This window comes from Dendrobates tinctorius, unplaced genomic scaffold, assembly GCF_039654945.1.
Source record: "Dendrobates tinctorius isolate UK_male_01 unplaced genomic scaffold, ASM3965494v1 ptg000037l, whole genome shotgun sequence".
NCBI lineage: Eukaryota > Metazoa > Chordata > Amphibia > Anura > Dendrobatidae > Dendrobates > Dendrobates tinctorius.
The window spans coordinates 21,267,530-21,281,022 of record NW_027361705.1 but is presented as its reverse complement, the minus strand read 5'-3'; the positions used below and the strand labels follow the sequence as shown (position 1 = coordinate 21,281,022).

General features: G+C 46.7%; 1 protein-coding gene across 3 annotated transcripts in view; it reads right to left on the bottom strand.

Moving 5' to 3' along the window:
• SYT12 (synaptotagmin 12) overlaps positions 1-13,493 on the bottom strand; it is a 244,929-nt gene that overhangs the window by 162,669 nt on the left and 68,767 nt on the right. For all 3 annotated transcript variants that reach the window (XM_073573892.1, XM_073573893.1, XM_073573894.1), the window contains one exon: positions 4,357-4,410. In XM_073573892.1, the coding sequence (XP_073429993.1) occupies positions 4,357-4,390 (34 nt within the window). In that variant the 5' untranslated portion in view covers positions 4,391-4,410. The remainder of the gene's footprint in view (positions 1-4,356; positions 4,411-13,493) is intronic.

The window sequence follows — 13,493 nt, the reverse complement described above, 5'->3', positions numbered from 1 at the left end:
TATTCAGTCCCATTATCTGCACGTAGAATCTTTGGCATTCTCCCAAATTTATTATATACCTCAGCTAGATATACTTCAAGTTTCTCTGGAACTTCTTTCTTGCTGTGAAGCAGATGGACAACTGTATATCTTGAATGATCATCAATAAATGTGAGAAAATATCTCTTCTTCCCAGGAGTCTGAGTGCTCATTGTACCACAGACATCTGTATGTATTAAATCTAGTGTGTGTTCTGTTCTTGTAGTACTTCTCTTAGGAAAAGCTTTTCTAGACATTTTCCCTTTGATGCAGCTAGTACATTTCATTATCTGGTTACATAGATCAATTGTAATGTCCTCAGCTAGTTGCTTTTGAACTAACTTCCTTATTGCTTCTGGGTCTCTATGTGCTTGGCGGCTATGCCATACATGAATGCAGTTATTGTGCCTTTCTTCCTGAGCAGTGTACACACACTCTTTTCATTTAAGCTGGTAAAGTTCATTTGTGATTTTTCCTTTTGCTAGTGTGTGGCCCTCTTTTGAGATGATGAAGTTATCATGCTTAAATGTAACTTCATTTCCTTGTTTTGTGAGAGTTTCTTCACAGAAAGTAAATTACTCTCAAGACTAGGCACATAGAGCACATCTTTTACTGGGATCTTCTTGCTTTGTGTTGGTGAGATTTGACAATCAATATAAGCATCTCCTATAAGATGTGAAGTCATGTACTGACCATTAGCCATAATCACTTTCTCTGACTTACTTTGGTTAAGCTTAGAAAAGAAGTCCCTGTTATTAGTCATGTGACTAGTTGCTCCAGAGTCTATACACCATGCATGCTTTGATGTATTTACACTGACAGTAAATGCAGTTTCAGTATTCACAAAATCATTTTCTGCAGACACAGCACTTTTAACCCTTTGAAGACTGCTTTGCTTTTTCAGCTTATTCATTCTAGCTTTCCAGACTCTGCAGTCGGCTTTCAAATGTCCTGATTTCTTGCAAACAAAACATTCACGTGTTTCTTTTAGGTGCTTTCTGTTATCATTTAGATTTTGTGTCTGTAAAGCAGATTCTGCATCGCATGTCCTGCTGTTTACACCTTCCGCTTTTCGCTTATATTCATCTATGAGCTTCCCTCTGACATACTCCAATGTAAGCTCATCATCTGGGCGCGCATCTAGTGCGGTTACAAGCGTGTCATAGTTTTCTGGAAGACCACTAAGCAGTAATGCGGCTACAAGAAAGTCCTTCAAATCTTCCCCAAAGCCTCTCAGGCATTCTACAATCTCTAGAATGCTTGTTATGTAGTCCTGCATATCCTGGCCATTCTGTAGTTTAGACTGGTACAATTTTCTCATGAGATAAAGTTTATTGCTTAAATTTATCCTCTCATGCACCTTTTCCAGCTGCTCCCACATTTCTCTTGCAGTTTCACTTTTACACACATGCACAATCTGATCATCATCTATACTGAGTGATATGGTACTTTGTGCTTTCTGATCCATCTCTATCCACTCCTGTGATACTGGGTCAGGCTTAGGCTCCTGTGTGTATTTCCACGTACCTTCTCTTATCAGCAGCATTTTCACTTTGAATTTCCAGGATTGATAATCCTGGTTAGTGAGACTTGGTACTGTAAACTTCATGGAGTTGCTGCTGCTGGTGGCCATCTTTGCTGTCTTCCTTTCTTTTCTTTTCTCTGTGCTCTGGGGATCTGGGGCTCTAGGACTCTGGGCCCATAACCTGTTAGCAGCGGATTAATCAGCGTAACATCCAGAGTCAACAACACAGAATGTAGATTTATTCATATCCAGGTTGAACAGCTTACAGCATGAAATGTGATCAGTCTGGTATCTGCTGTGGCTTGCAACGTGGGAGCATTGCAACAACAAGAAAGGGAAGAGAAGGAGGGGGCATCCTGTCAGTTCCTTTTTTTTTTTTTCTCTGAACTTTGTTAACAATGTCACAATATGCACAATATATCAAACAGTACAGTAGTAGTTGTTGCAATACATACAGATCAATATGCATTATTCCAACAATTATGCAACCATATGTATTGACACAGCTGACCGGCAATCTGTACCCCTGACGAAGCCACCTAGAGTGGCGACACGCGTTGGGTCTCTGGCTCTACCTGCCCCACTTCACTTCTCATGGGTTTTGTATTGTGCTGACTTATATGTGTGGTTATCATTTGGGGTGGTTATGGAGATTTTCTCTGTCCACTTAGACCCTCTCTAGCCCCTATGTTTGGGCTTACTAATTCTCCCATTGAGAATCCTGTTTACATGGACCTTGGGATATAGGCATCATTCTCAGTGAGGGTGATAGTTGGTAGCAGGTGGGTTGCTCTAATTATGAGCATTGTATTATTTGTGTATGTGTCACATTTGTGACCATTTTTAATGTCTTTAAGAATTTTTGCTGTTTGCTGTGTTTAATAAAATTTGTATTATATATGCTATGTCCTATTCAGGGTGATCCCCTGCTCATGGCCTATTTCTTTCTCTCCTTTTTGTGAAACATATGTACTATTTAGGTCTAGGTTGGATCCACTTAATTATTCTTTTGGTGGTGCCCAATTTCTTTGTTTAACATTGAAATTGTAACATCAAAAAGTTAAAGTCATTGGATTCACAGGATGGATAGACATGTTAATCATATGCAAATTAAGAAAAATGGAAACGAATTTGTCAAAGCATTTTGAGTTAATTCGTATAAAGTTAGAACATTGTGTACAAAAATCTCTACACTTAAGCCCCCGTTACACATAGTGATATCGCTGGCAATATCGCTGTAACATCACCGATTTTGTGACGTAGCAACGATATTGCTAGCGATATCGCTACATGTGTTACTTACCTCTGACCAACTCCTCCGCTGGCTATCGCTGATCGTGCGAGAAGGTCCTGGATCATTTCTCGTCGGGCGCTTCCTGCTGGGCTTCCTGTGGCGCCGACGAGCGACACGTGGACGCGTGCGGAGGACGTCTGGATCGCCGCGTCTCACAGGTAAGTAGCGACCCCAACCGCTGCTATATCGCTGGTGAGATCTGGCTGTGTGGCAGCTCACTAGCGACCACTTAGCGATGCACCAGCGATCCATATAGTTGTCGGGATCGCTGGTGCATCGCTAAGTGTAACGGTACCCTTACCGACTTTTCTGCTATCAATGAGGTTATTAATTGTTTTCTGAGGACTGTTCTGACACACTTGGACACGCAAATCATCAAGATCTGCTGCTGGCAGCTTCCTTTTTAACTGCTGAACAATGATGTCCCTCGAGATGTCCAGAGACCCTGCAAGCCATGGAAGCATGTTTAAGCCACAGGGGCTCCTCACAGTAGCACATGAAACATGTGGCCTGGTGTTGTTCAGTTGAAAACGGTTGCTGGGACACTTTTCTGTTTCCTTATCAATGCCTCTTTTCTGGCATTGCCGTGTTGTCTCCAGACTGATTTACAGCTATCTTTGGATCCAGGACAAAAGCAAGACTCATTGCTAATGAAGATAGACCTCCATTGCAGCCGCCATTGCACTGCTCTGCACCGTGACAGTCTTTGAGATCGGGGCATGAGGTTAATGTAACATCTGCAGCTGGTCATCTGGCTAGTAGCCCAATGTCATGCAAATGTCTTCTTATGGTTTATATATGTCTGTCACCTTAGGCTTGGCATGTGACAAAGAGGTCTTTACATAAGAATATCTCAATGGTCCTACTCGTGGGATTATAGTGTGGATGGTGTAAGTTGGGGCATAATATACACTAGCCAGACCTATCTAGTCTTCATTCCAGGTACCCTAACAGCTCAGTGTTAGATTGATTTGGCCCTGGAACCAGTGGTACAACTATTTTTCCAAAGGGACTCAGGATCTATTTTTCAAAAAGGCAACACCAGACGACGTGCTACTGTGAGCAGCGTGTGTGGCATAAATGTGCTACCACAGTCCGCATTGTCTCCAGACTTGTCTTCCATCGAGCACATCTGGGACCATGTTGGTTGGCAATTGCATAAGTAGCTGCCAGCAGCGGCAGACCATTCCTCAGACAACCAATAATAACCTCACTGATAGCAGCCAAGGTATGTAGTGTGACGCTTTTACGCAAAACTGAGTAAACCAAGATGTTTTGAAAAAATGTTTTCCAACTCTTCAATATTTTCATATCATTAAAGTTCTATAGATCTGCGATTTCCATAATCCCACCACTTTTTCTTCTTGTCGCAATTTCAATGTTGAGGAGTGTATAATATTATATAGTATTATAGCATTCATTTTCTTTATGTTCTCAAGTTAATTGCAATTGGAACCATCCCCATTAGTTCAGACTTTTATGTCACAAATCCCCTATAAAAACATGAATTATTACTTACCACTAATGCGATAGTCAATCATTTTACTCTCCATCTCATTTATTTAGTTTCTACCTAAATGGAAGAGAGAAAAGATGTGTAACACATGTGGCTCTAGTAGGCAACCCAAGGGATTAGGTGAGGAGTGACCAGGGTTCAATAAGTGTGCTCCTGTTTGCATGTGTCGATGTGTGTGCTCATGTGTGTTTCTGTGTGTGTGTGCCCATGTATATGTCCATGTATGTGTCTGTGTGTGCCCATGTGTATGTCTGTGTGTGTGTCCATGTATGTGACTGTGTCCATGTGTATGTCTGTGTGTGTCCATGTATGTGACTGTGTGTGTCCATGTGAATGTCTGTGGGTTTGTGTCCATGTATTTGTCTATGTGTCCATATGTATTTCTGTGCGTGTCCGTGTATGTGTCTGTGTGTGTCTGTGTGTCCATGTGTATGTTCATGTGTGGGTCTATGTGTGTCAGTCTGTACTGTATGTCAGTGTGTCTGTGTGTATGTCCGTGTGTACTGTACATTCATGTGTCTGTGTGTGTGTCCATGTATGTGTCTGTGTGTGCATGTATGTCTCGGTTTGTGACCATGTGTATGTGTGTGTCCATTTACGTGTCTATGTGTGTCTGTGTGTCCTTGTCTGCGCCCATGTGTATGTCCGTGTGTGTGTGTCCATGCGTTTCTGTCTCTACTGTATGTCCATGTGTCCATGTGTGTGACCATGTGTGTCTGTCTGCACTGTATGTCCATGTGACTGTGTATGTCCGTGTGTCCGTCTGTACTGTATTTCCATGTGTGTGCTCATATGTTTGTCCTTGTGTACTGTATGTCCATGTGTCCATGAGTGTGTCTGTGTCCAAATGTGTCCATGTGTGTGCCCGTATGTGTGTCCATGTGTACTGTATATCCATGTGTCCGTGTGTGTGTCCATGTGTACTGTATGTCCATGTGTCCGTGTGTCTGTGTGTGTCCATATGTGTGCCCGTATGTGTGTTCATGTGTACTGTATGTCCATGTGTCCATGTGTGTGCCCGTATGTGTGTCCATGTGTACTGTATGTCCATGTGTCCATGTGTGTGCCCATATGTGTGTCCATGTGTACTGTATGTCCCTGTGTCCGTGTGTGTGTCTATGTGTGTTTCCATGTGTGTGCCCATATGTGTGTCCATGTGTACTGTATGTCCCTGTGTCTGTGTCCATGTGTGTGCAAGTATGTGTGTCCATGTGTACTGTATGTCCATGTGTCCGTGTATTTGTTCCTGTGTATCCGTTTGTGTGCCCATATGTGTGTCCATGTGTAAGTCCATGTCTGTGCCCATGTGTATGTCCTCAGTCTACTGAACCGCTGCACAACCAGCTCTACCCTCCTCTAGTGTATCCTCACCCATCCCCTGTAGATTGTGAGCCCTCACGGGCAGGGTCCTCTCTCCTCCTGTACCAGTCATGACTTGTATTGTTTAAGATTACTGTACTTGTTTTTATTATGTATACCCCTCCTCACATGTAAAGCGCCATGGAATAAATGGCGCTATAATAAATAATAATAATAATGTCTGTGCCTATTTGCATTTCCGTGTCTGTGCCCATGTGTGTACCCATATCTGTGTCCGTGTGTGTCCATATGTGTGTCAGTGTGTTCTGTATATCCATGTGTCCGTGTGTGTCCATGTGTATGTGTCCCGTTCTTACATACTTTTATATGTTTTTGTTACAACCTTCTACAGAGATGGAATTACACGTCTATTAAATTCACAGCAGTAAAATTAATTGCTAATAAAATCAGTGACTGATATAGCTTAGTAATTAAAAAGTCATCTTTAGAATCTGAACTTTGATACATTTTGCTAATTATTACCATCCATTTCACTTTTTATATTCTCTTGGTGATTTTAATCGGCAACCTTAATTATTCAAGATCATTCCCCAACATGCGATATGACAAGATTGGTTGTTTCATTTACATTCTCTTGTGCCCAGGAATATTACATCCGACCAAAGCTAAAAGTGACTTACAACAAGCACTTTCCAATTTCCTGCAGAATCCAGAAGTTTATATTTTCCACACAGAAAAAAAAAAATCTAATAAGTTTCGGGTTTTTTTTATTTGCACTCATTAAAAATGTTTTTGATTTATAGCAGCAGGTAAAAGAAGGGAAGTTACCGGATAAGTCTCATTGATGTCTCTTCTGTACTTGCCCTATACTCTGCATAGGAAACATGGAGGCAATAGTATGTCTGCTACTTCCATATGAGAATAAGGATACACATGTATAGCCCTCCCATGATTATTTTTTCATTAAATATGCTTATGTGTGGCTAATGTAAGTGTATTGATAGACTCACTTACCCCTGCTCTCTCCGTTGTCCAGCACTGTTCTGCTTCTCTTCTCAGTGACATCACCGATCTGCAGACTCTCCGGGTCATGCTACGCTCTGCGTTATCGGAAGTGACCTTTACAGTGTAAGCCTATGGAGTGTCAAAACAAGGCCCGTAGACTTTCACTGTACAAGAAACTTCCGGCTCACACATAGAGCATAGAGTAATCCGTACAGTCTGAAGTACAGTGACGTCACTGAGAAGAGGAGCAGAACAGCACCGGACACCAGAAAGCAGCGGGAGGCGAGAATATTAATACACTCACTCTACATTATAAGCACATACACAGATTTAATTAAAGTAATATTCATGGAAGGACTATTTACCTTTATTCTAATGAGATTTTCCCACCTCTGGACCGCTCATGTGGCGCCCCTGAGGGTTCAGTTGCCATAGAGGTACTGCACCTCCTCCTGAGGTGTGGTACCCCACCATCCAGGTAGGTTGGAGGCTCCTGACCACACTCCAACACTTGCATCCCACACAACACAGTAGTTCAGCAAAGCCACATTGCGGCTCCCTGCTTGGAGTGTAGCAGAGCATCTTTGGTGGCTCCCTGCTTGGAACACGAAACGTGCTGGGAGGCGGGTGGAGTTAGAATAAGTAAAAGAGCGGGAAGGTTTAGGAGTGCAGTTCAGTTCAGAGTCGGAGAGTGAGGAGAGAAGATCCCTGGGAGAGGCATGGAGGAAGGAGGTGCTGCAGCAGATCTCAGTGACTTGGGTCTGCTGGCACGGGAAAGGAAAGAAGGAGAAAGACATTGAACAGAAACCTGATCTTCCATAAGAAGGAGAGACTAGTACGGAATGTAGGAGTAAAAGGGAACAGAGGACGTGGGTTAGGAGAGAACTCTGCCTAGAAGTTCTAAGCGCAAGGCCTGGGCCCGGTCCCCGAGGTTGTATGGATACTAATGGTCCTGCAGCAGACACCGGTGGAGTAGTGGGCTGTAAATGCACTACTCCCATCTAAGACTTGGGAGCACAACAGCAACATTGATAGTGAGCCGGGACTTAGGAGTGAGAAGTCCCCGAAGCAGGCTACAGCTGTCTGCCGTACAAGTTTTGTTCTTGGGAACATCTGTCAGGAGGAACTCCTGTGTAACTCAGTACTAGGAGTGCTTCACTTAAAGGCGCTATAAGAGGAGACGTTCAGAAAGGCACATGTTGGCGGAGTGTTGGAAGGGAGCATTCCATCTGATCTGGAGGTTGACTGAGTCCCTGACCCGGAGGACACAGCACGGAGGCAGGCACCTGTGTGTACTACAGACTGTGATTAAAGCTTTGGAACTGCATGCCCTGGTGTCCTCCAATTATTCCTGCACTAACACACCCTGTACCACTACATCTGGGTACCAGCTTCTACACCACCTGTGCCTCTCCTCTACCCCTACATCTACACTGCCCTGGGACTACAGCTCCACCTGTGGGGAGCTTCACCATCTTGGCTGCACCACACCACCAGTCCCAGAGGATCTGCACGCAGCGTCGGCTTAACATCTCACTTGCCAAACACCACAGATGGCGTCACGAACTATTCATTTAATCAACTACATTCCACCATTTCCATTCCCCCATTACTTGGGCGCCCAGGGCCACGGACCGGGTCACCGTTGCTGTGACACATCCCGCCGACACCGGCTCGGTACCGAGTACCCCACAGCCCTGGGAGGGCGACCCACTCACCATTTGGGATCTGTAGCTTCGACTTGCTGAACCCCGTCCATCACTGTCCCCACCGAATTGAATAAAAAGCCACACTTCCATGTGGATAGGTCATAAGACTCTAAGCTATGAATATCTTATTAAAGAGAATCTGTCACAAGGTTTTTGCTAGCCCATGTGAGAACAGCAAAATGAAGCAGAAGAGACCCTGATTTCAGCACTGTATCACTTACTGAGCTACTTGCTGCAGTTTTGATACAATCCCTGTTTTCTCTGCATCAGATCTAGCAGTTCTCTGAATGCTGAGCTCTGTATAACCCCATCCACACCACTGATTGGCTGATTTCTTTGTATACTGTACATAGGTGGAAAACTGCCTATCAGTGGTGGGGATGGGAATATACAGAGCTCATGAATATGGAGGACTGCATGACAGCAGGTTTACTAGTCCTCTAGTGATAAAATCACAGTTTTATCAGCATGAGATTATGAAAACTGAAGCAAGCAGCCTAGTAAGTGATACATTGCTGGAATCGGTATCTTTACCCCTACCTTATGCCGCTCTCGGATTAGGTGGCAAAATCCTGGTGACAGATTCCCTTTAAACAATGAAATCAAATCTATAAAAGCTGTAGATGTGAAGTTTTTAAGACGCCATAAACATAAGCATAAATTGTGGTATAGTATATGAATAAGGTTACCATCAGGCCGGAAAACAACAGCTCAGATGGAAAGCCGCAATGAACATGAGCAGTGTCAAGAAAAGGTTCAATTATTCTTACAAGGGCTCGGACTGGTTCAAAATAATACAAGTAATATGGATCCGATTGTCACTGCTGTTCGTCTTGGTTCTGTTCTCGACATGCTGGAAATGCACAGAAAAGCCCAACCAGCCAATCACTGGCTAAGGCGAATCACTGACATTTCCGGTGTATCGAGGACCAGGTCAGGAAGAAGAGAGCAGCACTTGGATGGGTTCTATGGTGGATTGCTTAATTACTTTTTATTTCCTTGAGCTTCTTTAGGAAAAGTTTTCATTGTGCAGAAATGGCACCAGCCAAGTACAGCAGACAGCGAGGAGATGTGCACATTCAGCAGACAGACACGTGCACACTCCCTGGGCAGCCAGCAGCAGAGAATGGCGGCACATACACTATGCTTACATTCGCCCACATTCACAAACCAACTTACTCCAGTTGGTGGCATTAACGCTACAAAAAATGTCAGAGAAAGAAGCCAATGACAATACGCAACAAATTGGGCAAATCTTTGCTTCATAAAAGAGGTGTAGGAGAGGGGACAGATCCATGTTTGGAGTCATGGATATGATTATATTCTCGCTTCAATTCTTTCCTTACTGCCTTCAATGCCTCGAAGCACAGTACAGTAAGAGATCTAGGAGCGGAATCATTCACTGCGCGCGTTATCCAGGCAATCCTCAACTTCCCCTTCACACTCAGCAAAACGAATCATTGTGACATCAACAGACGCTCCATCACATAAAAACAGATAAAATATTGACATGACAGATTGCCCTTGCTTTCTATAAAACGGCGCAGAATTTACAAGCTTTCCGCTTAGCCAAATCCTACTGCTGACTAGATGACTAAGCACATGCTGTCACAAGCGAGAGCGTATTGGAAGGAGCGTCGCCCGATCCCAGCACGCACCCGATGTCCAGCACAACATCAAGTATCCTTTACAGTTTTCTATCATCAGGTCAGTTGTAATGTTTTAGTAACGGGTACATACCGCGGGCTTATATGGCGAGGCGGATCCTCTAAGCCCAAGGAACGAGTGGGCACACGGGCCACGGGAGTCGGTATAGCAGCCAGATGGTGCACATGGAACATGGACATGTAGAATGTAAACTAGACGTCTAATAAAGTCCTGTTATCCACAGACAGATAGCAGAGGTACTAAACACCTCGGGAAGATAGCAGAGTTACTGAGCACCTCGGGCAGATAGCAGAGCTGCTGAGCACCTTGAGCAGATAGCAGAGTTACTGAGCACCTCGGGCAGATAGCAGAGTTACTGAGCACCTCGGGCAGATAGCAGAGTTACTGAGCACCTCGGGCAGACAGCAGAGTTGCTGAAAACCTCGGGCAGATAGCAGAGCTGCTGAGTACCTTGAGCAGGTTGCAGAGTTACTGAACACCTCGGGGAGATAGCAGAGCTGCTGAGCACCTCAGGCAGATAGCAGAGTTGCTGAGCACCTCGGGCAGATAGCAGAGCTGCTGAGCACCTCGGACAGATAGCAGAGTAGCTGAGCACCTCGGGCAGATAGCAGAGTTGCTGAGCACCTCGGGCAGATAGCAGAGCTGCTGAGCACCTCAGGCAGATAGCAGAGTTACTGAGCACCTCGGGCAGATAGCAGAGCTGCTGAGCACCTTGAGCAGGTTGCAGAGTTGCTGAACACCTCGGACAGATAGCAGAGCTGCTGAGCACCTCAGGCAGATAGCTGAGTTGCTGAGCACCTCAGACAGATAGCAGAGCTGCTGAGCACCTCGGGCAGGTTGCAGAGTTACTGAACACCTCGGGCAGATAGCAGAGCTGCTGAACACCTCGGGCAGATAGCAGAATTGCTGAACACCTCGGGCAGATAGCAGAGCTGCTGAGCACCTCGGACAGATAGCAGAGTAGCTGAGCACCTCGGGCAGATAGCAGAGTTGCTGAGCACCTCGGGCAGATAGCAGAGTTACTGAGCACCTCGGGCAGATAGCAGAGCTGCTGAGCACCTTGAGCAGGTTGCAGAGTTGCTGAGCACCTCGGACAGATAGCAGAGCTGCTGAGCACCTCAGGCAGATAGCTGAGTTGCTGAGCACCTCAGACAGATAGCAGAGCTGCTGAGCACCTCGGGCAGGTTGCAGAGTTACTGAACACCTCGGGCAGATAGCAGAGCTGCTGAACACCTCGGGCAGATAGCAGAATTGCTGAACACCTCGGGCAGATAGCAGAGCTGCTGAGCACCTTGAGCAGGTTGCAGAGTTGCTGAGCACCTCGGACAGATAGCAGAGCTGCTGAGCACCTCAGGCAGATAGCTGAGTTGCTGAGCACCTCAGACAGATAGCAGAGCTGCTGAGCACCTCGGGCAGGTTGCAGAGTTACTGAACACCTCGGGCAGATAGCAGAGTTGCTGAGCACCTCGGGCAGATAGCAGAATTGCTGAGCACCTCGGGCAGATAGCAGAGCTGCTGAGCACCTTGAGCAGGTTGCAGAGTTGCTGAGCACCTCGGACAGATAGCAGAGCTGCTGAGCACCTCAGGCAGATAGCTGAGTTGCTGAGCACCTCAGACAGATAGCAGAGCTGCTGAGCACCTCGGGCAGGTTGCAGAGTTACTGAACACCTCGGGCAGATAGCAGAGCTGCTGAACACCTCGGGCAGATAGCAGAATTGCTGAACACCTCGGGCAGATAGCAGAGCTGCTGAGCACCTCGGGCAGGTTGCAGAGCTGCTGATCACTTTGGGCAGATAGCAGAGCTGCTGAGCACCTCGGGCAGATAGCAGAGCTGCTGATCACCTCGGGCACATAGCAGAGCTGCTGAGCACCTCGGGCAGATAGCAGAGCTGCTGATCACCTCGGGCAGATAGCAGAGTTGCTGAGCACCTCGGGCAGATAGCAGAGTTGCTGTACACCTCGGACAAATAGCAAAGCTGCTGAACACCTTGGACAGATAGCAGAGCTGCTGAACACCTTGGACGTATAGCAGAGCTCCTGATCACCTCGGGCAGATAGCAGAGTTGCTGAACACCTCGGGCAGAGAGCAGACCTGCTGAACACCTTGGGCAGATAGCAGAGTTGCTGAACACCTTGGACGTATAGCAGAGCTCCTGATCACCTCGGGCAGATAGCAGAGTTACTGAACACCTCGGGTAGATAGCAGAGTTGTTGAACACCTCGGACAGATAGCAGAGCCGCTGAGCACCTCGGACAGATAGCAGAGCTGCTGAACACCTCGGACAGATAGCAGAGCTGCTGAGCGCCTCAGGCAGATAGCAGAGTTACTGAACACCTCGGACAGATAGCAGAGCTGCTGAACACCTCGGACAGATAGCAGAGCTGCTGAGCACCTCGGGCAGGTTGCATAGTTACTGAACACCTCGGGCAGATAGCAGAGCTGTTGAACACCTCAGACAGACAGCATAGCTGCTGAACATCTCGAGCAGGTTGCAGAGTTTTTAAACCCCTCGGGCAGTGTGCAGAGTTGCTGAACATCTCGGGTAGATAGCAGAGGTATTGAACACCTCGGACAGGTAGCAGAGCTGCTGAACACCTCAGGCAGGTTGCAGAGTTGCTGAACACCTCGGGCAGATAGCAGAGGTATTGAATACTTCGGGCAGGTTGCAGAGTTGCTGAACACCTCGGGCAGATAGCAGAGGTATAGAATACTTCGGGCAGGTTGCAGAGTTGCTGAACACCTCGGGCAGATAGCAGAAGTACAGAACATCTCGGGCAGATAGCAGAGTTGCTGAACACCTTGGGCAGATAGCAGAGTTAGGGCCCCGTTACACACAGCGATGTCGCTGGCGAGATCGCTGATTTTGTGACACATCAGCGATCTCTCCAGCGATATCGCTGTGTGTGACATCCAGCAGCGACCGGCCCCCCTGCCGGGTATCGCTGATTGTGCTGGATCATCCTGGCCCGTTTTTTCATCGCTGGTCTCCCGCTGGCCAGCGCGCATCGCTGCATGTGGCAACGGGAGCCAGCGATGAGTGACGCTGCACGCTGGTAGCCAACGTAAACATCGGGTTTCTAAGAGCCGCGGGGCTCTTAGAAACCTGATGTTTACCCTAGTTACCAGCGTGCACTGCAGGGCGGGAGGTGGAGGCAGAGTGGCGCACGGACAGACCGGAGAAGCTCTGCTATCTGCTGATCCGGTCTGTGCGCCGCTCTGCCTCCACCTCCTGCCCTGCAGTGCATGCTGGTATCTAGGGTAAAGATCGGGTTTCTAAGAGCCCCGTGGCTTCGAAACCCGATGTTTACGTTGAATACCAGCGTGCTCTCTGGTCCAGATCGCTGGAGGGGCTGTCTATGTGACAGCTCACCAGCGATCAGCCTAACATCTCCCAGAGATCCCATCCATGTCGGATCGTTGGTGGGATCGCTGGGACA